Genomic DNA, 26,346 nt, shown 5'->3' on the forward strand with positions numbered 1-26,346 from the left:
CCTGATCCTCATGGGGGACTTCAACCACCCTGATATCCTTTGGAGGGACAACACAAGGCATAAGCAATCCAGGGGCTGGTGGGGAATGTGAAGCCTAAGGGCAGCCTTGGCTGCAGTGACCATGAAATAGTGGAGTTCAAGATCCTTAGGGTAGCAGGGAGGGCAAACCGCAAGCTCAACATCCTGAACTTCAGGAGAGCAGATTTTGGCCTCTTCGGGGATCTGCTTGGCAGAATAGCATGGGATAAAGCCCTGGAGGGAAGAGGGGCTCAAAAAGCTGGTTGTTATTCAAGGATCACCTCCTCCAAGCTCAGGAGCAATGCATTCCAACAAAGAGAAGGCAGGTAAGAATGCCAGGAGGCCTGCATGGATGAACAAGGAGCTACTGGAGAAACTCAGACATAAAAAGGAAGCCTACAGAGGGTGGAAGCAAGGACAGGTAGCCTGGGAGGGATAAAGATAAACTGTCTGACCAGTCAGGGCTAAGGTTAAGAAGGCCAAAGCCCTAATGGACTTAAATCTGCCAGGGACATCAAGGGCAACTAACAAAGCTTCTCTAGGTACATAGGTGATAAAAGGAAGGCTAGGGAAAATGTGAGCCCTCTCCGGAAGGGAACAGGAGACCTGGTTACCTGGAATATGGAGAAGGCTGATGTACTCAATGAATCAATGAATTTTTTGCCTCTGTCTTCACTGGCAAGTGCTCCAGCCACACCACCCAAGACACAGAAGTCAAAAGCAGGATGTGGGAGAATGAAGAACCATCCACTGTAGGAGAAGATCAGGTTCGAGACCATCTAAGGAACCTGAAGGTACACAAGTCCATGGAACCTGATGAAATGCATCTGTGAGTCTTGAGGGAAATGGTGGATGAAGTAGCTTAGCCACTATCCATCATATTAGAGAAGTCACTGCAGTCTGGTGAAGTTCCCACTGAATGGAAAAAGGGAAACATAACCTCCAATTTTAAAAAAGAAAAAAAGGAACTACAGGCCACTCAGTCTCACCACTGTGCCCTGCAAGATTATGGAGCAGATCCTCCTGCAAAATACATTAGGGCACATGGAAAATAAGGAGGTCATTGGTGACAGCCAGAATAATTTCACTAAGGGCAAATCATGCCTGACAAATTTGGTGGCCTTCTACGATGGTGTTGCCACATTGGTGCATAAGGGAGGAGCAACTGATGTCATCTACCTGGACTTGTGTAAAGCATTTGACACTGTTCCACACGACATACTTCTCTCTAAAGTGGATGTGATGGAAGGACCACTGTGTGGATAAGGAATTGCTGGGTGATCACACTCAAATAGTTGTGGTCAATGGCTTGATGTCCAAGTGGAGATCAGTGTTGTGTGGCATTCATCAGGGGTCAGTACTGGGACCAGTGCTGTTTAACACCTTTGTTGGTGACAAGGACAGTGGAACTGAGTGAACCCTCAACAAGTTTGCGGATAGCACCAAGCTGTGTGGTGCAGTCGACATGCTGGAGGGAAGGGATGCCATCCAGAGGACTCCTGACAGGCTTAGAGAGGTGGGCCTGTGGAAATCTCATGAAGTTCAAGAAGGCCAACTGCAAGGTCCTGCATATGGGTCAAGCCAATCCCATGCACTAATACAGGCTAGTTGAAGAGTGGATTGGAAACAGCCCTGAGGAGAAAGACTTGGGGGTATTAGTGGATTGAAAACTGACTATGAACCAGCAATGGGCGCTTATAGCCCAGAAATCCTGGGCTGCATCAAGAGATGTGTGGCCAGCAGGTTGATGCAGGTGATTCTCCCCCTGTACTTCATTCTCATGAGACCCCACCTAGAGTACTGTGTTCAGCTCTGGGACCCCAACATAAGAAGGACATGGACCTGCTCAAGTGGGTCCAGAGGAGGGCCACAAAGATGATCAGGGGGCTGGAGCACCTTCCCTGTGAGGTCAAGCTGAGAGAGTTGGGATTGTTCAGCCTAGAGAAGAGATGGCTCCAGGGGGACCTTATAGCGGCCTTCCAATACTTATAGGGGGCCTACAAGAAAGATGGTGAGGGACTCTTTATCAGGGAGTGTAGTGACAGGACGAGGGGTAACTGAAAAAAGAGTAGGTTTAGATTAACTATAAAGAATAAATTCTTCATCATGAGGGTGGTGAGACACTGGAACAGGTTACCCAGAGAACTTGTGGATGCCCCCTCACTGGAAGTGTTCACAGCCAGGTTGGACGGGGCTTTGAGTAACCTGACCTAGTGGAAGGTATGCCTGCCTGTGGCAGGGGGGTTGGAACTAGATGATCTTTAAGGTCCCTTCCAATCCAAACCATTCTGTGATTCTATGATAAGTATTTCAAAAGCTTCAGTTAGCTATACAGTATCCTGAATGTTCAGCACTGGTTTCAGAGTTGTTTTGCAGTCATTTTGGGCCTTTGTGACTATGGATTAGGAAACTTGGCTGAAGAATGGGAACAGTTCCCGAATGAGGTGTTAAGGTTAAACCACAACTAGAACTTTATAACTAATACTCGATTTCCAACTTTCATTTTTCTGAAATACACCTTTGTGAAATAAAATTTTATTGTTAGTTTTATGAATTTTTCCTTACTGAGATATGAACAGATTCAAACTTAGTTTTGTTTTGTTTTGAATGGCATAGAGCATCTTAACAAAAACTGGTGGTCCCCATCACTTGCTGAAACTTATCAATTATGAACAATGTTTGCTGTTTCTTTTCCAGAAACTCAGGAATGCCTTTAGCTATATTTTACTAAGTGCTGTAATTGAAATCGAGGAATGAAAAAGTGTGCTTCACTTTCAGTGTGGAAGTATCAGTTTACAGATTTATTTCAGTTCAAAGACAATGGAACTTCTCATGCCAGAGGAAATAAACAAAGTGGCAGGTATTTAGACTAGGGGAACACGTGATTATTCACACTGAACTCTGCACAGGTATTGGTAGTTTGCATTTTTAAAAATTATGTGAGGTGTTTTAGTGTCCAAATATTTACTTAGAAATCTATTTGGAAATCTCAGGCTCGTTAACCATGGTCTTCATTTTTAGGGATCAGTTCACTTATCTACATGTAATTGTCTACTGCCACATGAATTGTCTCAGGAATAGCCAACTTGACCTCCAGCAATCACGCATGTTTCTCCTGTGTAGTCTTTGTCATATCTGCCAGCCTGCAGGGAATGTCACTGTACTCTAGATGTCACAAATAACGTTTGATCACTGTGGGCAGCTGAACCAAGCCCTATCTTTGAAAATAAAGATAACATCCTTGCAGACACCTATATGTAAATGCTTATATTCACATTTATAATTATGTAAATGTATTTGGATCACATGTTTAAAATCTTTTTAGTGTTGTTTTGCCATTCTTATTGTATGCTGGAGAAAAAAAATATGGTTATGGCTGGTGAACCAAATTGTTCCTTTAGGCTCTGCCGACTACCCTGAGCATAACAGCAATTTAGACACTGTAGACACCCAACACTTATATGTAGGTGTCTTAATGTTGACTTGGATCTCACCTGTTAATCATATAGAAAGGTAAATGTCTTGGGGCTGGATCCACAGAAATAGTTGCAAAAAAAGTGTATTTGCTTTCACATCTCTCATAGAGTCTGAATTCTCCTGGCTACTTTAGTCAGAGCACAAGTTTGTCTGTCAGGCAGTACCAAAATGTTCTATGGCTTCTGTGACATATTTAGTGGTAGTACAGTATTTCCTTATTCATCAGCATCCATGCCAATGAAATGTAATGGTAAATGAACATTTAACTAGCTCTGAATTCATGGAGCGCTTAGGACAGTAAGAGCTTCCAAATGAGTAATTGCTTCATACAGACAGCTTTTGCATCCTAAATTGCCCAGTGGTTGGACTTTAAAATAGCCTGTGTTTCTATTAGTTAATCTCCAGGCACTGTAGAAAAGGCAACAGACTGCAAAAGGATTAATATAAGAAATGAATGCAGCATGGTAATAGTGGGAAAGAACAATCAGAACTGTTTCCTCCTGGGAACCATTATAAAGTAAGGAAGGCAACAAGTTTCTTGCCTGCAGATAGTTACAAACACAACATATTTTTTGTTAAACCACATTTTCGCCATTTCGATTTTAAAATGTTTTCAGAAGTTTTCCATGACTTCCCTACAGAACTCAACCTTCATAACATATTCAGATTAATAAAATCAACATACAGTGCCTGGAGGTATTATTTTCTTACTTGCTGAGTAGATATGTTCATGTTAGTGTGGGCAAGACTTTTCCTCAGTATAATCAGGATCCTTGAAACTGAGGTAATACTTTTTAAAAATACATGTTTAAAACATAATGTGATATTCTTTTCTACAATGTGCTGCATCTTTGATCTCTACTATATTGTAAGTGTAAAATGCTCATTCTGGACATGAGCATCCCATTGATAGTTTTGTATGTGGAATAGGCTGAATACTAGATCAAAGACTGACTACAGTCAGTCATATGATTTGTACTTTAGCATACAGAATTTATACAGTACTTCTTTTTCTTTCTTCCCTTTTTTTTTTTTTTTTTTTTTCCCAAGAACAGAGAGTTAGAAGCTTGTGGATCTCTTCAGTATTAAAGAATTTTACAAGACAGAATATTAAAATACAGGACCGCAGTTGTCAGACTAATTCCCACCACTTTGATGCATGATAAAAACACAGAGAAACTATGATTGCATATATGGAAATATAATTGCATATTTCTTATTTGTCTGGATTACCAATTATAAGTTAGCACTTTCACGTCCTCCTCACAGATGATGAGCAGTAAGGCAGGAACCCTGTTTACATGATTTATAAATCTATAGAGGCAAGTCTGCATGTCACTTATGGCATTCTTGGCAGTATATGCAATCAAAGAATGAAAATATCCATTACCAGAAAGAAAATATCTTCCTTTCTATTCAGGTGGGCAAAGCACTAAATAGTATGTGAATTTGGCAATAATATTAAAATCATTTGTGTTTGCTGACCATATGACTTTAACATGATTTTGAGAGTTTTGTTTTGTTTTCTTCCTGTTTCTTAATGTCATATAAAAACCCCAGATGCTCCTTGGTTTTATTTCTACAGTTCCAAGCTCTTGTTTTATTAACATTTTTATTTGTGTCGACTTTCTTAGGTTATATTCAGTTGGAGGTCGGGATGGAAGTTCATGTTTGAGTTCAATGGAATATTATGATCCTCACACAAATAAATGGAATATGTGTGCTCCTATGTGTAAGAGAAGAGGAGGTGTAGGAGTGGCTACATGTGATGGCTTTCTTTATGCAGTTGGAGGCCACGATGCTCCTGCTTCTAACCATTGTTCCCGACTGCTGGACTACGTAGAAAGGTATCCAATTATGCATACATGTTGTGAATACAAAATAATGTCCAGTAGCATAATTTTCTTAGCTATGTGATGGTAAAATTAAACACATCCTTTTACCCCAAGAAATGCCAAATTATTATTTACTTGAAAAATTCCACAGAGGTTTGTAGAACACAATTTCTTTTAAGGTTGTTTTCCCTTTTTTCACAGTACTATTATATATTATCATGGACAAAAATCCACTCTTTTCACATCTCATTTAAGAAATCTTTGTTTTTAAGGCATGATATTACATGTTGCAATCATAAACTAAACTTTCCAGAGATAAAAATTCAAACTTGAAACAATTTTATGACACCAAATTGTGTTTAGAAGTATTTTGTAATTCTAAACCATAGCTGAGAAAAGAAGCAATATAGAAATGCTAGTGATGACTATTTACAGTACATGACATTGCTTTCTTTAGCACCACTGCCACTTTCTGATGTGTTGATATAAGCCTTATACACTGCATTTACAGTACCCTGAATTTTGCGAGTGGATATTCTTCATATTCAAGAATATCTAGTAGGGCAGTAGGGCACAGTTGGAGTGATTATAGCATTCAATTTGAAGATACTCTTCAAATGTTTCATGAAGGTTTGACTTTTTACCGTTTCTGTATGCTATAAAATAAAATAAGAATAATATACTCTCCAAATATGCACTGGTTGCAAAGGCTAAGTAGATATGTTTGAATGGTTAGTTTATTTTAACATACAAGTAAAGATAGGTGCTGGAAGACATTATTTTCTGAAGGAGTTAAACTTTAATTAAATGTCAGTTATTGCTTCTGCTGAATCTTCCTTGGCATTTACAGTTACCAAATATGTCATCCAGAATTAGAAGTTAAAACTTACTCCTTATGTTATCCATATGATTTTGCTCAGTCTTAAACTCATTCCCATCTCTACTGTATGTAAGCAAAGATCACATACTGCCAAACACTTCTCAACTCCAATAGATGGAAAGTTCATCAGAGAAGTCCCATGATGCCTGTACTTACAGGGGCCATCTTTGTGGGCTTCTATTTATAAGGAACAATAACCAGGATTTTCAATTATGTAAATTTATATCTAGACTGCTAGTGACAATAAGTATGAAATCTCTCCAGCTACTTCTTTTTATTGGTACTTGTAAGGGAGCTTTTCTTTCATTGTTTGGTCTCTGAGAAGAAAACCCTTCTGATGTTGAAGACAAACCACATCCTATCATATTTGTCTTTCTCAGGGGGGATTGCAACAGCAAACTAAACCACATATCCTTAAGCTGTTTTATGTGCTGGTATCTGAATGACAAGTGTTCCTTGTCTAGGTATTTTTGCACTGATAGCAAAAAAATGTGGATAATGTACTTCATGGGCAGTTAGCTTCCAGACTAAAAGTTGGGACTAACAAATCAGAACTTGGAAGGCTATTAGCTTGCATAGAACGGATGTGAATTAACCGGTGGATTCTACAAAAACAAACATGAAAAAACTCTCATGACCCTCCCAGTGATTGATAAGTTTATAAGGTGACTGGGATGTGATTTAATGTGTCTGTTTTTACATTCAAAAATAATGCATCATTTTCAAAAAATAAAAACATCTTAATAACTTAGGAAACCAAAGACTAGTAAGTGATAATGAGGTCTATTATAGTAAGTTATGTTATGTCTCTCTGAAAGAATATCTAGGGCATCTGTTTTAACTAAGTCTGTTCTTCAGGAATGAGTGTCTGTTTCAGTCATTTTGTCATTCTGATATAACTTGATACGATGTGCTTTATTCAAGTACCTATTTGCTCCTGGAAGACTGTCAAACCAGACAAAATGTTTGAAAATTTATTTTTGAGATTATGTAAATCTAGTGAGAGCAGATATGTGTTTTTTAAATGTTACTGCTAAAATCCTTCTCAATAGTAATTAGGACTCCTAGTTTGAACTCTTTTAAGGTTGGTGCAATTGTAAAGAATTTCCTAGGGATTCAAGCATTCTAAAATAAAATAATAGCTGTGTTTGTCTGCTCTTCAGAAGCTGGGAAAATACAATGTTGTATTATTTTTAAAAGTAAAATAACTGGCTTCTTTTTAAGAATTATAATATTTTGCAGCTATTTTGGCAGATTTTATAAAGTTGCTTTCTTTTCTAAATGTTACTCAAAACTTGACATCTATTAAAAACATAAGCAAGTGATGTATAGTTTTTCTCCTTTGTCTCACCTTGATGTCAAATTGATTTCTTTTCACATTCAGGAACTTTTGTCATAATCCTTCTCACCCTAGGGCATACCTAGTTATTATAAAGGTGAACTGTACAGTTGTTTTTAGCAGAAGAAAGGATATAAGAAATCTCAGACATTTTCCTGGCAATTACAAAAAACAAGTTCTTGTACAATTCTATTTTGTTGACAGAATTGTGTTATAGGAATTCTGTTTAGCTTTGCATAATTGTTTATATATATATATATATAAAAATAAGGTCCAAAGATGTCATTTGCATTTAATTTCCCTGCTTTTCCACCTCCTAACCTTGGCCCTCGTAATTCAAGAGTAGTGTACCAAGGAGTCTATTAAAATTTATTGCCTGTAGGCAGGTGAAGATACAATGCACGTTGATGCATTTCACTGGTGGGTAAACTCTCTCAGCTAGAGGCATACAACGTTGTTGCTGAAAAAGTCACACAATCTTTGAAAAAATCCATTCAAATTAATTTTTTTTTTGTTCATTGCATGTACATTTCCCTTCCACATATTCAAACATTGTTTTAAAGAATTTTCCTCTCAAGTTTAAAGATATTTGACACATATCTAGATATTTAACTCAAAACTTCTTAAGGAAAGATAGGAAAATGAAAGAATGTGTATAAATAAAATAAAGAAAATCTAAAAAAAGAAAGAAAAATTAACAACAAATCAATTTCATGATATTTTGGACATAAAAATTTGTACACAAAAGTTTAGCATGTTATTTTCTGAGAAGACCCCATAAAGCCAGAATGATTAGCAGCCAGTAGATGAGTAGGATTTTTTCCCAAAATGTATTTAGCTTCCAAAAACAATTTAATCAAGGTTAAAGACAATCCTGTTATTGTCCAATCTGAAGGTCATATATTTGAACCAAAAGGCAGTTACAAGCAAAGCACTGTAACATTGTTGTTGCAATATTTATATTTAAAACTTTAAAATTTTCCATTGTTCAATGTGGGACTTCAAACAGTATTCCTTATTGAAAATATGAATGACTGAAATAGTTACAGGTGCTCTTATAGTCAGCTTTTGTAGTAAAAGCCTATAATTTTCCTTTTTGTAAAGAATATGTATATACAAATTTCTGTACGATTATCAACTTCTAGTTAATAAAGTTTAGAGTACAAGAGAGTATTTTGAAAGAACTTGACTTCCCCCAGAAAATGAAATTACAGCTCATACTGTCTCTTAAAGGTGTAGGAGAATGTGATTTGATGCCTGTTTTTATATAACAATATAGTAGAGAACTTGTAAATAAATAAGATTTTTAGCCATTATAGAGTTCCTTTGCAATTATTTTAGAGAAATTATCATTCCCAAAGTGTGATCTACCTTACACTTAAGCAAATTACTAAAGTCAGTCAACAGATTCATATCCTCAAACTGTATTTTCTCCACTGGTTATCAATTGATTTTACTACATAGTAGAGATGCTTAAGTACAGATTAAATTAATTCTATTACACTGTGCTACAGTATTCTATTTTAGTAATATTTATCATCTAAAATGAGGCATCTAGTTTAACCTAATACGCCAGACATCCTTAGTAACAAACTGAGAGGCACTATCAAAAGGTGATTAATTTCTGTTTCCAGATGTCTAAAATAGATACAATTGAATGGCTTCTGGAATGAACTGATTTTTATATTGTTAATAAACATCTAAATTAATGGATTAGGCTAAAAGTTTAATTTTTAAATATCTGTCATTATACAAAAGGCATTTTGCCCTCAGTTTTAAGAATTTTATGGTGATTATGTCTTAAAAACAGTACTAGTCTCTTCACTTGAGTGAATATCAGGAGGAAAGTCTAACTCTCATGAAGTTAAGCATATCCCCTGAATTCTTAGGGAGGTTTTCTATCTGTGAATATTGTATAGTATAATTTTATGAATTAAACTGAAACATAATTTGAGAAAGAATATTCTTAATAAGCTACAAAAATATCCTATTTAAATATATATATATAAAAATATACACACAACCAGTTATTGCTCTTATATCCTTCTCAAATCTCTTTTTTATGACACCTTACCCCACAAATATTTTATTCCAAAAGGTTAGCTGAGCAAGCATTCCTGATCAACATTTAGAGGTTTGAATTGGGAACACAATAAATCTGTATGTTTTCTTTTTGCTGTTAGGAAGTATATTTTTGGATAGGATGCTGACAGATTTTTTTTTTTTTTTTTCCCACGAAAAACATATTACAGAATCACAGAATCATCTAGGTTGGAAAAGACCTTGAAGATCATCTAGTCCAACTGTTAACCTAGCACTGGCAGTTTCCAACTACACCATATCCCTAAGCGCTATGTTAACCCAACTCTTAAACACCTCCAGGGATGGGGACTCCACCAATTCCCTGGGCAGCCCATTCCAACACCTAACAACCTGTTCTGTAAAGAAATACTTCCTAATATCCAGTCTAAACCTTCCCTGGTGCAATTTGAGGCCATTCCTCTTGTCTTATCGCTCATTACTTGATTAAAGAGACTCATCCCCATCTCTCTGCAACCTCCTTTCAGGTAGTTGTAGAGGGCGATGAGGTCTCCCCTCAGTCTCCTCTTATTCAAACTAAACAACCCCAGTTCCCTCAGCCGTTCCTCGTACGACATGTGCTCCAGACCCTTCACCAGCTTCGTTGCCCTTCTCTGAACACACTCGAGTAATTCAATGTCCTTTTTGTAGTGAGGGGCCCAAACTGAACACAGGAATCGAGGTGCGGCCACCAGTGCCGAGTACAGGGGTAAGATCACTTCCCTGTCCCTGCTGGCCACGTTATTTCTGATACAGACCAGGATACCATTGGCCTTGTTGGCCACCTGGGCACACTGCTGGCTCATGTTCAGCCGGCTGTCAATCAACACCCCGAGGTCCCTCTCTGACTGGCAGCTCTCCAGCCACTCCTCCCCAGGCCTGTAGCGCTGCTGGGGGTTGTTGTGGCCCAAGTGCAGCACCCGGCATTTGGCCTTATTGAAACTCCTTCAATGGCCTTAGCCCATCACTCCAGCCTGTCCAGATCTCTCTGCAGAGCCTCCCTACCCTTGAGCCAATCAACACTCCCACCCAACTTGGTGTCATCTGCAAACTTACTGAGGGTGCACTCGATCCCCTTGTCTAGATCATCAATAAAGATGTTAAACAGGAGTGGTCCCAAAACCAAGCCCTGGGGGACACCACTCATGACCGGCCACCAACTGGATTTGACTCCATTCACCACAACTCTTTGGACCCGGCCATCCAGACAGTTTTTTACCCAGCAAAGCGTGCGATCATCCAAGCCTCGAGCAGCCAGTTTTGCCAGGAGAATGCTGTGGGAAACGGTGTCAAAGGCCTTACTGAAGTCGAGGTAAACTACATCCACAGCCTTTCCCTCATCCAATAAGCAGCATGCCCTGTCGTAGAAGGAGATCAGGTTTGTCAAGCAGGACCTGCCTTTCATAAACCCATGCTGACTGGGCCTGATCATCTGGTTGTCCCGCATGTGTTGTATGATGGTACTCAGGATGAGCTGCTCCATCAGCTTCCCGGGCACTGAAGTCAAGCTGACAGGCCTGTAATTTCCCGGATCATCCTTCCAACCCTTCTTATATATGGACATCACACTGGCCAATTTCCAATCTGTTGGGACCTCCCCTGTCAGCCAGGACTGCTGGTAAATGATGGAAAGCGGCTTGGTGAGCACCCCAGCCAGCTCCTTCAGCACCCTTGGGTGTATCCCATCTGGTCCCATAGACTTGTGTGTGTCTATGTGATGCAGTAGGTCACTGACTGTCTCCTGAATTGCGGGGGGGTCGTTCTCCCAGTCTCTATCTTCTGGCTGAGGAGGCTGGATTCCCTCAATACAACTAGTCTTGTTATTAAAGACTGAGGCAAAGAAGGCATTAAGGACCTCGGCCTTTTCCTCATCACTTGTTACCATATTTCCTCCCGCATCTAGCAGGTGATGGAGGCTCTCTCTGGTCTTTCTTTTGCTTTTGACATACTTATAGAAACATTTCTTGTTATCCTTGATTGCTGAAGCCAGGGTAATTTCCATCTGGGCTTTAGACCTCCTGATTTCCACCCTGCATAGCCTCACAGCATCTTTGTAATCATTGTGAGTGGCTAGCCCCTTCTTCCAAAGGCTGTAAACTTTCCTTTTTGTCCCTGAGTTGTAGCCAAAGCTCCCTGTTTAGCCAGGGTGGTCTTCTCTGTCGGCGGCTTCTCTTACAGCACCTGGGGACTGCCTGTTCCTGAGCCATTAACACTTTCTTCTTAAAGAGTGCCCAGCCTTCCTGGACCCTTCAGGATCGTCTCCCAAGAGATCCTTTCAAGCAGGTGCCTAAACAATACAAGTCAGCCTTTTTGAAGTCCAGGATGTCAGTTCTGCTTAGCCCTCTCCTGGCCTCTCTAAGAATAGAGAACTCTATTATTTCATGATATTATATTCGAGTCCAAAGTAGATCAGCATGAATTGATACTTATCTTCTTCCTGGACATTCTATTTCCTTTCTCTTTCCTCAGGTATGATCCAAAGACTGATACATGGACAATGGTGGCTCCACTGAGTATGCCTCGAGATGCTGTCGGTGTCTGTCTCCTTGGTGACAAATTATATGCAGTAGGTGGCTATGATGGTCAAACATACCTGAACACTATGGAAGCATATGACCCTCAAACTAATGAATGGACACAGGTAATCATAAAGTCTTTATTTTTTTCATCTGTAACATATTTTGATAGTTTGTTTTTTTTTTTTTTTTTTTGAAAAAAAGCATAGTATCTGAGGTTGCCATAGCTGTAAAACTAGTCCTAGTATTTTATCAAGTATTATGTCAGGAGTTTCCTCTGAAGACAGAAAAGAGAGAACTAGATCCTAATAAACTGGAAAAAAGTCAGAGTAAGAAGTCATTAGAAATATTATCGTGTTACTTTTCAGACAAAATCTTTGTTCTGATCAATTTCTATAGCAAATTTTTTTCATCTTTCTTCATGTAGAAGAAATGTCATAAAAAGTATCAAAAGGGATCTGGAATTTTAATTGGTAACCAGGATGTCCTGAAAATCCTTCATATGAAAATGTGTTTATTTTCAGTAGAAAGACAAGTTTTCATTTCACTCTTCAATTCTATTTTCTTCTGTTTGATGGATATTTTGAAATGTTGAACTGTATGTATGTTCTTAATGTTGAACCATACAAGAATTAACAGCTATAATAGAAATAGTGGTATCATGCAAGAAGCTGGGGACTGGTGATTTTGTTGTAGAAGGAATGTTTTATATTATGTCACAGTAATGCTTGGAAAGATTTGGATTCATAGCAAAGTCTTAAAAGAGCCCAAAATATTATTTAAACATTTTCTGTTATTAATTATGGTTTAAGACTTTTTGAAATAATTTGTTCCACCATCGCAGATGTTTACATCTGAATTAGTCACCCTAAGTTCCCTTTCAAGATAGTAAAGTACATGCTTCAAAAACATCATCTTAACCTAAAATAAGCATTTAAAATAGGCCAGATGTATTATACTCAAAAATGTCTATTTCTTTTTGTGATTGTGAAGTGGGGGCTTCTGTTGTCAAGGTTAAATGTAGACATACATGGTGTAAAGTTAATGCAGAAGTCCATCTTTTTTATCTATTATTAATTAAATGACAAGAGAGCATTTCTGTGATATTCTGTAGGAAATAAGAAATCAATTTGGAAAGATTCTTTTCTGAAATCCACCAGTACACGTAAAAAACCCCGTAAATAACCACATTTGGACAGATAGTTAGAAAACATATAACATCTCTGCTTTGATATGTACAGTACCATTAATTACAGTGTATTATTATTATTATTGTATACCATATAAACTGACTCTACTGTGTTAATTTCAGCAAGATCCAGTCTCCTGGATTTATTAATCTTTGCATTGTCTTGAATAGTGTTTAAAGCTGCCAAACTTATTCTAAAGGACACATGAACCTCTTTAGGAATATTGAAACCATACACTTTTGGCATTGGTAGCCTTGACCTTGCCTCAGGGACTAAAGTGAAAGCACCAGCTACAGTCTACAGATTATAGAAACCCCTTGCATACCAACAGTTCACAAAATTGATGACAGCTCTAAAATGACTTTTTTCTGTTCTCACACTGTCAAGTGAAAGATGTCAGATGTGAGTAACTTTAGAACTACAATATTAGTATACTGTGGGTTGTATTTATTTTTAGTGATTTATACTCCCATTAGTTTTGACCATTTTGGAATAATGTTAACACAGCACTTTGTTAATCTCTTGCATAACTTGTTCCTATTCAGTTAATTTGTATCTTTTTTTTCTGCAGATGGCTTCCCTAAATATTGGAAGAGCTGGTGCCTGTGTTGTAGTCATCAAACAACCATGACTTTGTCAGCACTCTTTAGGATTTTACTGACTGTGAAATGATTATTTTTCTATCAGACAATGAGAATGATAAGTTCATGAGAACAAGGTTTTACACAGTGAATACTCTGTTGATCACAAAGTTGAAGAAGTTTGGAAGTGAGAAAGATTAAGTATTTATGCCCTGTAAAATCATAAAAACTGTTCACAGTCAGTGAACAAGAAAAAAATCAGGCTGCTCTAGGGGTGAATTTGTGAATGTGGAGTAGTAAGTTCAGGTACTGTTCTCATGAATGCATCCTGGAGAATTGGATAATCAAGGGACAGCTCTGCATAAGGAGCAGGAAGGAATACAAGAACAGTTTTCATGGCTGCAAGAATTTTAACTGCAGAAACATTAAAGTATATTTAATCACTTTTAAACTGTGTTTTTTAAAAGAGAAAATTAGATAGTGATATAGAATTTTTCTGTTCAGGTGTTGTATTCAAATGGGTTATGACCTTCTCATTTAAATGGCAGTTTGGTTCTTACTGAAGGGAAGAGGTAAGAAACTCTGGATATGAAAACTTTCTTTCATAATGCCTGAGCTGTTGCTCTACTGCAGGAAGAAAAACAAATCTAAAAATAAACTTCCAAGATTACTTCTTTTTTGTAACTTCAGACTGTACCTCCTTGCCAATGTTAAACACATCTTGTAAGTGAGTATTGAAGGGGAAGCCTGTGTGTTTAACCTAAATATACACAAAGCAATCCTTTGGCTGCACTGGGGCTTTGTTCATATATGGGAGTCAAAAGAACAGTTTCCTAATTATTTCTTAATCTTATATTCAATTTAAGCATGTGGGCGCTGATCTCATTGTTTAATGCATCTTCTGCATGTTGGAAGCTCATGGAAAGCCGGAAAATTGATACTGTTCCTTCACTGCATCATGCAACAGATGAACCATGACCAGAACATTCTATGGAGCCTCTTCTAACATTTCAAGAGGGATAAAAATACTACATTCTGATGCTCATGCATACACGACTTTGCCTGATTAGAGCTGACAATTTATGACTTCCCACTTATGACAGAGTAACTGCAAGTAGATAAATCTGAATAAATTCAAGTGGAATAAGGAAGATTAGCCCATCTGATTATTTGGCAAACATACCAGTGTCATTTGTGCTTCCCTTTAGGGTTGATAATTTCTGGCAGTAATGATGCTTTGAACTTTTGCCTTGGCAGTAGATTTGACGTTGATGCTTTCTATCTGCTCAGCTGACTCAGTTAGAATCCTAAGACCACTAATGAAATATGAAATTCTACTAGTCAGGGAGGCACAGGTTCTGGGAACAGGACTACTGAGTATACGTCTTCTCTAAAGCCTTGATGATCCTTTAGGAAACATTTCATGGTCCAAAAACAGAAGCCTCACAGTCCTCTGTAACTAACAATTTTGAGAAGGAATTCTGGTTGTAATTTAAAGAGTTTTTTCCTAATGGAAACCTTTGAAACCATTTGACATGAAAAAATACATACAGCCTCCTACTTGGGACATTTGAAGATGGTCTTTCCTTCTAACAGCATCAGCATACATGGAGATCTTTGTTTCCTGACCCAAAATGAACTTCAGTTCTGAAACCTAAGTATACTGGTTTATATGTTTTAAATGCTTCTCTGTCCTAATTAGAAATCAACTGCAAAATCTTCAATATTAGTTTTCCATAGTCAGTTGGCTTTTGAATTGCGATCAGTGTTCCACAGACAAGCATGTCCATTTTTCCCCAACTATAACTCGTTGGATAAAAGAGGTTACCTCTCTACAAATTTTGTTTCACATAAACATAAGCTTCTGATACCAAACCAAAAAGATTCTAGAATTGTAATTTCAATTAAATATAGACATTAGCATTCTGTTCTCCTACACAGATACCTAATGAACTTACAAATGAAATTTTAATTCTATTCCCAGAACTTCCTTTTGGCTACACTATATTCATACACAATAGAAATATGATTATTCTACCTATATACTGACCCTCAAAAAAGGATTACTTCTATTAATGTTTTCTGTGCCTTGATAATTTTTAGCATCAGATTACCCTCAATTTTATTTTTTATTCTCATTTTCCTTTTACACATTTTCAATCTGCCTTTATTTATCCAAAATGAAACATTATTCTCATGTGAAATTTTTCAGACTACTCCAGGTCTCTTATGATGAAATAATAAAATTATTAATTTGTTTCATTTATATTATGTAAAATCTAGCCACAATAAGAGTCAAATTTGGCCTTCAGATTCTTTTTATACACCTGCATCAATATTTTCTGGAGTTTTTCTAAACAGAATTTAGGGAGAATGCTTTAATTAAATGTTAAATTTTTCTTACCATTATGTTTAATCTGCTCTTATTAAAAACAATAATAATTTTACCTTTGACTTCAAAGGGAATGGATTGAAATCAAAATGGTATATAGTGTTAAACTTGATTTCTGTGATCCATTAAGATCCCTTTTTTATGTATGAGTTAAAGTAACTTGTGATAGGCTGTTATGCTAAACAATATTATATTTACAGGAAAAACAGCTCTTTTCAAAAGCCAGATTATTTCATCATTGTTAATCTAGCATGGTACCTTTTCTCTCAAATAATTCCTTTGATTTCACAGTATGAAAATCACAATGGAATCAGATCTGCAACAAATATTAATTTCAATGAAATCAATAATTAAATTCCTCAAACTGCTGCTTGTAAATTTTGTAGTTTAATATTATGTTCTAAAATGTTAGCATTTTCTGCATTTTCTCTATCTTTCCAATTCTTTTTTATTCATTGTAGCATGCTTTTTTTTCCAAGAATGTCAACCAATTTTACTAGAAAGTCTTTGTTTCACATTAACCTGTATTTATATATGGGAGTTACACCTATTTTTTTCCTATTGTTGCCCATCCTGATATATGAACAACATTTGTGTTAATCAAACAAAAATAAAAGTAATCAAAATTAAGGTCCTCTGGGATAATTAAAATTAAGGTCCTCTGGGACTACTGAGAAGCCTTGCATTTCTCTGTTCTATGTGTAAAAACGTCTTTTCTTTTGGTTTTATTGTTTATTAGAGATTTTATTAAAGCTTCGTGCTGCTATGGGTTTTGAGGTAGGAGGAAGTTCAAGGACATGAGTGCTAGAAAAGCTATTTTTAAATGGATGAGTCTATACAGATTTCTATATGAAGACAGAGAAAACAATACTGACAGAAAGTGGTCATTCTTGTGCCTGAGAATTTATATTCAAAAGCTTTGATGGACACAAAGAAATCAAGTCTATGCTCTTTCTTCCCTACTGAACTCATTTCAAATCCATTGGGATATTATAGATCACTGACAGCCAACTGTGATGCAGAATTTTCTTTTGTCTTTTTCCTTTGATCATTTTTCTAGTGAGTATAAAACATTTCCTGATTAAAAAAAAAAAAAAAAAAGAAAATCACAAAAGAGAATAGTTATCTTTGAAGTGCTTATAGAAGCAATACCTAAAAGACAAAATAAGTGGGTTCCCCCAAAAGATAATAAAGTCATCAGTGTTATAGCTGTGGCACTGCTGTTAATGTTTATTAATACAATTTTTAAAGAAATCATAAAAGAAATTACATTTTTCAGGGTTTTAATTGGTTAAGTAAACAAAATCAAGAAAAATACCATAACATTATGTCTCTGTTTTTCAAATTAATTTGTCTTCCTGATTTAATTCCTCTCAGAATGCTAGATCAACTCCAAGAATATAATTTTCTAGATAAGCTTAGAGGGTTTATAAATATGGAATAATTCAAGTTGAACTCGATAGAAAAACTGATCAAGCCAAATAGGTAAATCTTTCGCTATGACTCTGAAGGTGCCATTTTTAATTTGTTTCTACCAATATAGTAGTGTTAAAAAAGCCATTTTACAATGATCACACTAATCTTGTGGTCCTCTGTTGTTTATGGAACTCTTAATTACCTCGCAGTTTTGGACCTTTCCTTTAAGTTATTTCTTACATTTACAGTTTTTTGTTTTTGACAGTGAGAGATGCTAGAAATATAAGCAGTATTAGTAAAGATCTACATAGGAAAATGTCATTTAATAGACATTGTTTAGTAGAGCTCTATATTATTGACATTTTGTGGTTTAATTTTATTGAAAATTTTTGCATTGAAATCAAAAGCACAAATAAATCCATAAAAATCTCTAAAATTAAGAATATTGTTACTTTAGCTTTAATTACAATTGTTCAATACATATCTGTATATGTTTTCTTGCAATCAAAGTACTAATATTGTTTAAAAGCAAAAGTAAATTTAAAAAAAAAATCCTTTTGCATACAGAACAAACTTTTAATCATATGAATCTGGTCAAATTGTTAAGCAAATTTAAGGATGCTTTCAGGGAGTTGCCTGTCTCATAATATTATTTTGTTAAGCTAACATTAATTGACTTAGGGGAACCATTTTGGCATAAAGGATGATTTCCTTGAGTATCATTCTTTTCTACAGAAAACTGCCATCAGTTCACCATTATTTAAAAAATAGTCATGTTAAAATGTATCTAGAAAGCTCTATATATTTTTCAGATTGCTTCATATATTTAGAAAGCCCAAGTAAATTCCCTGGCATATATTTACAATGACTTAAACACTTTTCAATTACTTCAAAAAAATAACTCACAACTGAGTGTGAAGTTATGCAAGTTTTAATGGTTCAGACCTTGATGCTCATGAACAAACACCAAAACCACTGTGCATTGTGATTATGAATGAAATGCAGGTTTTCCAGAAGAGAATTCATACTCTAGAAGTCTTTCCTTATTACTGTGCTCACAATGGACTGGGCATAACAAAATGTATCCTGTTATCTATGACTTTGCATTAGTTATTTCACAAGAAATAAATAAAGAAGGCATTTCTGCAAAGGCTTAGAAAAAGCTTTTGTAACTGCTATCAAATAGAAGTAATAAATTAGAGTAATAATTGTGTAATGGGGGAAATTTAGACAGTTGACTATGTGCATGTATGGAATTTGATGGTACAGAACCAGGTATAAAACTATTTACCTATATCAAATTCACAGCCTGGAACAGGACATGGTGCATTTTTTTTGACATTAGCATCACCCACATATACACCTGTGCTTAGTTTTATATGCTCACAATTCCACTGCGCATTGGCTCTTTGTACAATACTGCTTTCTCACTTTTGTCCCCTCCCCACCCCCAGTTTCTGTTTATATTACAGAGGCTTTCTACCATTAGGCACATTTTCCCACAGAATTGTTTCTGATGAAAGCAGCAAGTATGATAGTACACCACATCACTAACCGATTCCTTACTACTCTATATTCAAAAGTGTATGTGCATGACATAAAAAGGAAAAGTTTATTTTTCTTTTCTAGGGTAAAATTTCTTTGATATGTCTTCAGTCTTTTAAAGATCTACACATTGAAAAAAGAAACTTAAACTTTCTCGAAATGTAAACATTTTTCATAGAGAGCTTCCAACCTTTCACTTTAAAAAATTGTGTGCTTAGTCATGCACAATTTATCATGATGCTGGTGCTGGCACCCAGATCTCTTGTAGATGTTCATGTTTTTTTGAATGTGTCTCATTGTCTCCAGATTTTTTCTAATCCAAAGGACACCTCCAGGTGAGTGAATAAAATATTAAATGCAATATTTACAACTCACATTTGAAGGAATCTTTGGTGTCATACGCACAAATCAGAAATCAGGATCCCAGACTGCTCACAAAGCATGTTTCCAGCCTTGGTAGAAGTTTGATTCAGAGTCAGCTTTCCTACCAAATATAGCATCCAGTGTAATTGGTATAATGTTTATCAACATATCAGAATATAAAATATTGTGTGAAGGATAATACAGTAGAATAAGAGTATCTCAGAAATGTAAAAAGAATATTAGGGAACCAGATTTTTGTTACTTGCAAGAAGACATTCCCCAAGAGTATTATATTTTATTCCCAACAGAAGCAATTTGATTTTAGGAAAATAACTTTGCAACCAATCTAATGGCTCATAAATTAAAATAGTATTTAAAAGCAGTCATTTCTTATATTTCTTCTTGTAAAATAGGGACTTAATTTTGTACATTCACCATAAAGAAGAAAAATTGTTATTTATCCCAAAGTAATACTTAAAATCTCAGTATTGATAAACAGCAGCTAAAATATATCTTAGAAATCAGTAACTGGTTGCATACTTTAAATTCTGAGAATATCAAGTTCTTGGACATTTTTCCATCTCCTGTACCAAGCAAATGCACGTATACTAGGTAATACAGGCTTGTTGCCAACTCAGAAGAGAATCTCAATATGTAAAGGTAACTTCAGAAATATTTCTGTTTAAAAATAGATTGTTCACGCAATATAACTGTTCTAACTTAAATGAGAATGTATAAAATATTCAGCAGAATAATTATTCTTCAGCCTTATTCTAAATCCAGTGTAAAGCTGCTCAAATTGGCATTTCCTTACATTTCATTGCAAATTTCCTCATTATAGTTCTGCTTCATAGTACATGGGAATTAGGTACACTTAGCGGCAGAGAGATTGCTCATAATCCTTAAATCAGCAAAACTTTGATTTCTGATGCAGGACTTCAACTGTTGGAAATTAAGCCATAAAGAAAATTACTAGCAAAGGTAAGAAATGCAGTGGCAAGGAACAATACAGCCTCTAGTCACTGGCTATTCACAGCTTCCCCTTGGGGATCTATGGAGCTGGCAAATCCATCACCCTCTTTGAAAAGCAGTCAAAGCTGAGGTATAAGCAATTTACAGTTCTGTTACCCCATATTTTCCCATATTTTCCATGATGACATGATGCTTAAAAAATACATTAAAATAAAATATTAAAAAAAAAAAAAAAGGAAATCTGCTCTTGCGGAAGTGTAGTACTCTTCAGAGTTAGGTCTGTTAACCAAGTTCATATTCAATCTTCTTCACTTAGATGGCTAGAGGCTGTCCCCAACAGAAGTCATGGGGAGGGATGTCTTTGAATCATCTGGGAAGAAATATTTTTCCAAAGGTGAGATATTTAAGTTAAGTGGATGAGTATTCAGTTTAGTTGCTCTCACATAAGTGTAATATCATCTGAGATGCCCCAAATTACCTAAGACATCCACACTGGGCTGGCATGTATGACACAGATGAAGTTTTGGAGTGGCAACAGAAGTTCAAATGGGAAACTCTAAAGCATCCCAGATGATATTAGGTGCTTATGTGTAGGCAGCTAGATTCCATGATTCTCCATATACATATATATATATATGCACATAGATATACATATATATGGACCCAATGCCATTAGATGTTTGAAGGTGACATCTTCCAACCCACCTGGGTGATAAGAAAGGCTGAATTTAGAAATGTTTTACTTCAGTTGCTTAAGCTTGAAAATATTAACCTTGATTTTCTAATGAATGACACATGTAGTGAACATAGATCTGAGAGCACAGTCAATTAATACTTATTAATACTGGCATGATATGGTTACGTTTGGGAAATGCTAACTTGGAGAGATCATCTTTATCAGGAAAATTATCTTTTGTGCATCACTTCAGTCAAAAATTTGTTCTGTAAGCAAGTCATGAGTACATCACCCTTATGTAGAGAAGTTATTAAAAGAATCACCTACAGTAGTTGCTATTGCCTGATGCAGAGTTATTAGGCTGGTTTTTCTGTTTAATGGTAAAATGTTTCCAAGTGCAGTTCCATAAAGGTTTGGAAAGCGTATTTTGGTCACATAGTGGAAAATCTCACCTGTAGGCATAGTGTTAAAATGGAGTGTATCGGGATTTAGGTTTTTGCTTTCTTCTTTCTGCATCTGTATATTTTCTAGGATATCAGTGAATTTAAAACAGTCATTTGTCCCATATGAAAAGAAAAAGAAAAAGAAGACTTGCAATAGCATGCTAAATGAATAAATATCATGTTCTTTATTTCATTAATATAGTGTTCTCAAATACTACTAGAGATCTACTACATAAATGTCCACATCAGAACTATATATCCTAAGCTTTTTCTTATAGCTAGAGTAGCAAAATCAATATTTCTAGGACATGATTCATCTCATTCTAAAAGTGAAATAAATCACACTTTAAAAGTGTGTTTCTCTCCGTTGACTGCAAAAGGTGCCTAAAATGACTAGTTCAGATGTAGATGTTCACACTGTGGACACCTACATTTCTTAAGATGAATATTTAAGTAGGATGAGATGAATCTCTAAAAGCTGATAAATGCCTAGCAGGAACTGGCCACACAAATTTTTATTTCAAATGACTATGACAGGAATTCCATTTAGAACATAACTGCAAGACTCAACTACATACTGAACAAAAACAATTTCCCTGCTCTGAAATCAAACACTGTTATGATCTTTAGAGAGAGGATAATTTTGAGCTGCCAAATGATATGTAAAAGAAGTAAAAGATATCTCTACATTAACCTAGAAGGGAAAAACTATTCAAAAAATTGTAGCTGCAGCTCCTGGTTACCTAAGGTTTAAATATCTAGCTATATTTCAGAGATAAGGAAGCAATTTAATACAGTAAGCTGCAAAACATGTCCATATAATTAAGCTTTAGTAGCCTTCAGAACATAAAATAGTATTATTTAAAAACATTAGATTCATTAGATTGCTGTAATCAATGGGTATGAATTATTCCAGGGCCTTGTGTAGGAAGAGAAAAATTGGAGAAAAGCAGACACCTCCCACTGGCTGGTTCATCTCACCTGTATACAGGCATGCAAATAAATCATCCACTTGAGATGCATGGTTTTCCTCTTTGATTTATAAAGGTGCCAACATGACTAACCCAGATTTAGGCATCTAAATTAGTAGAAATCTCAACAATGAAGTGTAGAAAATGCCAAATAGTATGATCTGTCTGAAATCGTAAATCTGCTTGACTTTCTTACAGATTTATCTGTGCTATCATTTACCTCGTGAATAGTTTACAGCATACTACATATTCTTTACCAGCTCTATGTATATAGTCACAATTTAAGAAATATATTTTTTGTGATTAAAGGCAACTTTTGAAATATCGGATCTGTTGTGCAGCTATTGTAGGTAAATTAGTTTGTTGTTTTTATGTAAGTTCATGATCTTTCTTTGTACAGTTCTGAACAACCAATGGATTCATTGTTCATTTCATTGTAAACTGTGAATGTTTAGGACTTTTTAAAATCACAGACTAATTTCTTTAAATTCAGGTGCTTATTTTTTATTCCATCTTTCAAAATTGTGGCTATATTTTATTTAAGATGTTTATGTAACACGTTTTTCTGTGTGGAACCTTGCAGAAAAATACATGGCAGGATTCTGCTGGAATGAGATTGCACAACACATAATCTTTTAAAAACATATTTTCTATGACAGGAAACTAAGATATCTTTGGTTATGATTAGTTGACATTATGGAACTGACTTAGAGTCATAAAAAATTTTATAAAGAAAATGAAACCAAGATCTTCAATGAACATTACTTGCTTGACTGCTGTTTTTCTACTCTTCCCTCCTAAAAAGCAACCATAAAAAAAAAAAAAAAAAAACACAAAAAAACCTGCAAATAAAAAACAGATAAGATCCATGTCCTTTTTAATTTCAGTGTATGGTTACTAATTTATATTGTCATAAATTATAATTAATTGTAGAATTAGAATTAGACAGAGGAAGAGCCATAACTAAAATGGAACAGGAGTAATTGTTATTCACAGAATGGAGGACTTCATTAACTGGGAAAAAAAAAAAAAAAACCCACAACAAAAAAACAAAACAATGAGTAGCAATTTTTTAGAATGGTCAAGTCAATTTACAGTGTCAGCAGATTTATGCTAATCGATGACTTATTCTTTAACTGAAAAGCTTCTGCTGTCACCTTGCATACCAGAAGAACTTGCATGAGATTATGGCTGCTCGCTCTGTGTAAGAGACTGGAAACCGAGGTCTGAGTCTTCCCTGTAAGTGGGACATAGTTGAAGTAGGAATGATGTGGTTAGCAGTGTGTCATAAATATGAACTGTCCAGTGCTGTTATAAGAGAGTGCAACTGTTTGCGGATGTATTATATGACTTTTGCGTCAAACTGGTCCAGTCAGAAGTTTTGAAATTTTAGTTGAAAACAAGACTAGTATTTAAGAAATGTCTTGGAATGTTGAGTTATGAGTATATTTAGTATGGTGAGGAACTACAGAGCAAAATAAGTGTACAATGGTTTGGACTGTAAGAGAACAAATACACTATGAGAATGCACAAATATGGTTGTAAATACATTCAATTAAGCTGTCCTAAGTTTTGCAATATTTTCAGAGCAGTTTACTGGATGTTACGCTTTTACCATGATTCTCTTATATCTTGGCCGTGTGTGTATAGAATGCAAGTGAAGACATAGAGCACAATGTTAAAGTTGTAACCTGGCTTTGTTTGACACAACTTGTTTCTAAGGAATTTGAATCCCAAAAATGTCACTGTGCAAAAATAAATATGCCTGTTTTTATGTGTTGGAGAGGTGACTCTTTGAAGTGGATGTGATAACACAATTAAGGTTTTAGCTTGTGTATTTTAAACTTGTCTGTACCAGTTTCCCTTATATAAATTCAAAGGACAAGAATCTTAAGACTCTGATAAACATTAATATAAGTCATTTATCCTTAAATCAGACTATCAAGAATATAATGGAATGACACATAAAATCATCAGCAATTCAGACTGTCAACTTTTTTGATCTTCTTTTATTGGTAACATAATGAAAGAAATCCTCCTGCTCAAAACCAAAAGAAAAAAAAAAGTACATGCACATCTGTGTGGTTCACGATTTAATTACAGAAAGAGACATGAACTGCAAGTGAGCCTGGATGCTGTTTAGTATGATGATCAATAAGAAAATCATCTCTCAGTGGCAAAAAATACACCTGTTCAGGAAAAACAGCTGGCTTGAGTCATACATAGTTGGAATGGTTCAGTGTCTAAGATGTTAACCTGAGATATAAAACAAATCTGTGTTATAGGATTTAGGAGTACTTCATATTTCTTGGGTCCCCCTCTACATTCCAGATTTATTCTGACTTCATTTTACAGTGAGATCTAGCTACAGTCTCTGCTGTATGGGTGGACAGTTCAGATTGACCAAGATTCAATCCCTTTATTTCCCCAGTTTTATGTATAACCTGGGAGAATCATGTATTCCCTGTTCCTAAAATCCCTCTCCCTGTGAAACATGGATCATACTATGTACTTAACATACAGGATTTATGAGAAGGTATACTAAAATATGTTGATGAAGATATGAGAGGGATGCATGACAGATAAGTTAAAAGTTCTGTCAAAGTCAAATTTGAATAGAGACTCCTGAAGCATATATTAGAATTTGCATTAAGTGATTTCAAACTCCTTAGAGAGACAAATGCTTTAGACATGACTGCATGGATAAGCATGAGTTCTGAATAACCAATATCAGACTCTAAGGTGGACGGTTTAAATGCAGAAACTTTGCTGAGATCATACTTCGTTTTATCATTTATCTTAAACTATTTTGGATGAGGGCTGAAGTGTCAAAACTATTTTTTATAACACATGTTAGAAAATATTTGAGCAAGAAATTCTCTTTGTGTTCAGTTGAGTTTAACTTTTGATACAATGAACCTTTGTCATATAAATCACTTTTGTCATGGTCTCAACATCTCTCGAGTAATATACAGCCAATTGTAATTGTTTGTAATTCAAGTTAATGAAAAGGAGCCTGTCAAAAGTGGCCATAAGTTACATTCTACATCCTGTTAATTCATGTAATTTTGTATCTGCTAATAAACTACCTGGTCAAGCCTGTCTAACATGCTAACATAACTTTCTAAAGCTAATATGATGGGTTTTGAGCCCTATCGCAGATCATAAATAGGATCATATACCAACGGTCTAAGAATCAAAAATTATACTGCTATAGGACGAGAGGGTTTATTTATTAAACAGGGATATTAAATTATTTAATAGTCTATGATTCAAGATTCAGATTTGAATCGTTGCATGGAAATGTAAGACCTGGAAAGAAGCTACATTTATGATCGCTCACTACTTATTTATCTTTTCCTCCTTTTCTTTATCCATGTTTCATCCTACTCTCACTTCCAGTTTTCTGTCCCATTCATATCCTTTTTTTCCAGTTATACTGGCCTGTATTTCCCTCTTTCCAATTTTCTTATTGTTGCATTCTATCTAGTCTGCAGGAACATACATTTTCTTACTGCTTCTTTTCATGGTGGATTGCAATGTCTCCTTCATGCCATGTTTAGCTGGAGCTCATAATTTTATTCTTCCTCTCAGTACTTTTCTTTCCACTTCCTCTTGTTTATGTACATATACTTCATCAAGAAGTCCTGCTT

At 35.7% G+C, this 26,346-nt stretch overlaps 1 protein-coding gene across 2 annotated transcripts in view; it reads left to right on the forward strand.

The window, feature by feature from the left end:
- KLHL1 (kelch like family member 1) overlaps positions 1-14,388 on the forward strand; it is a 263,122-nt gene extending 248,734 nt beyond the window's left edge. For both annotated transcript variants that reach the window (XM_074859534.1, XM_074859535.1), the window contains 3 exons: positions 5,130-5,342; positions 12,098-12,269; positions 13,906-14,388. In XM_074859534.1, coding sequence (XP_074715635.1) covers positions 5,130-5,342; positions 12,098-12,269; positions 13,906-13,965 — 445 coding nt within the window. In that variant the 3' untranslated portion in view covers positions 13,966-14,388. The remainder of the gene's footprint in view (positions 1-5,129; positions 5,343-12,097; positions 12,270-13,905) is intronic.
- Positions 14,389-26,346: the final 11,958 nt, after the last annotated feature.

The sequence above is a fragment of the Strix uralensis genome, chromosome 2, assembly GCF_047716275.1.
Source record: "Strix uralensis isolate ZFMK-TIS-50842 chromosome 2, bStrUra1, whole genome shotgun sequence".
Classification (NCBI taxonomy): Eukaryota; Metazoa; Chordata; class Aves; order Strigiformes; family Strigidae; genus Strix; species Strix uralensis.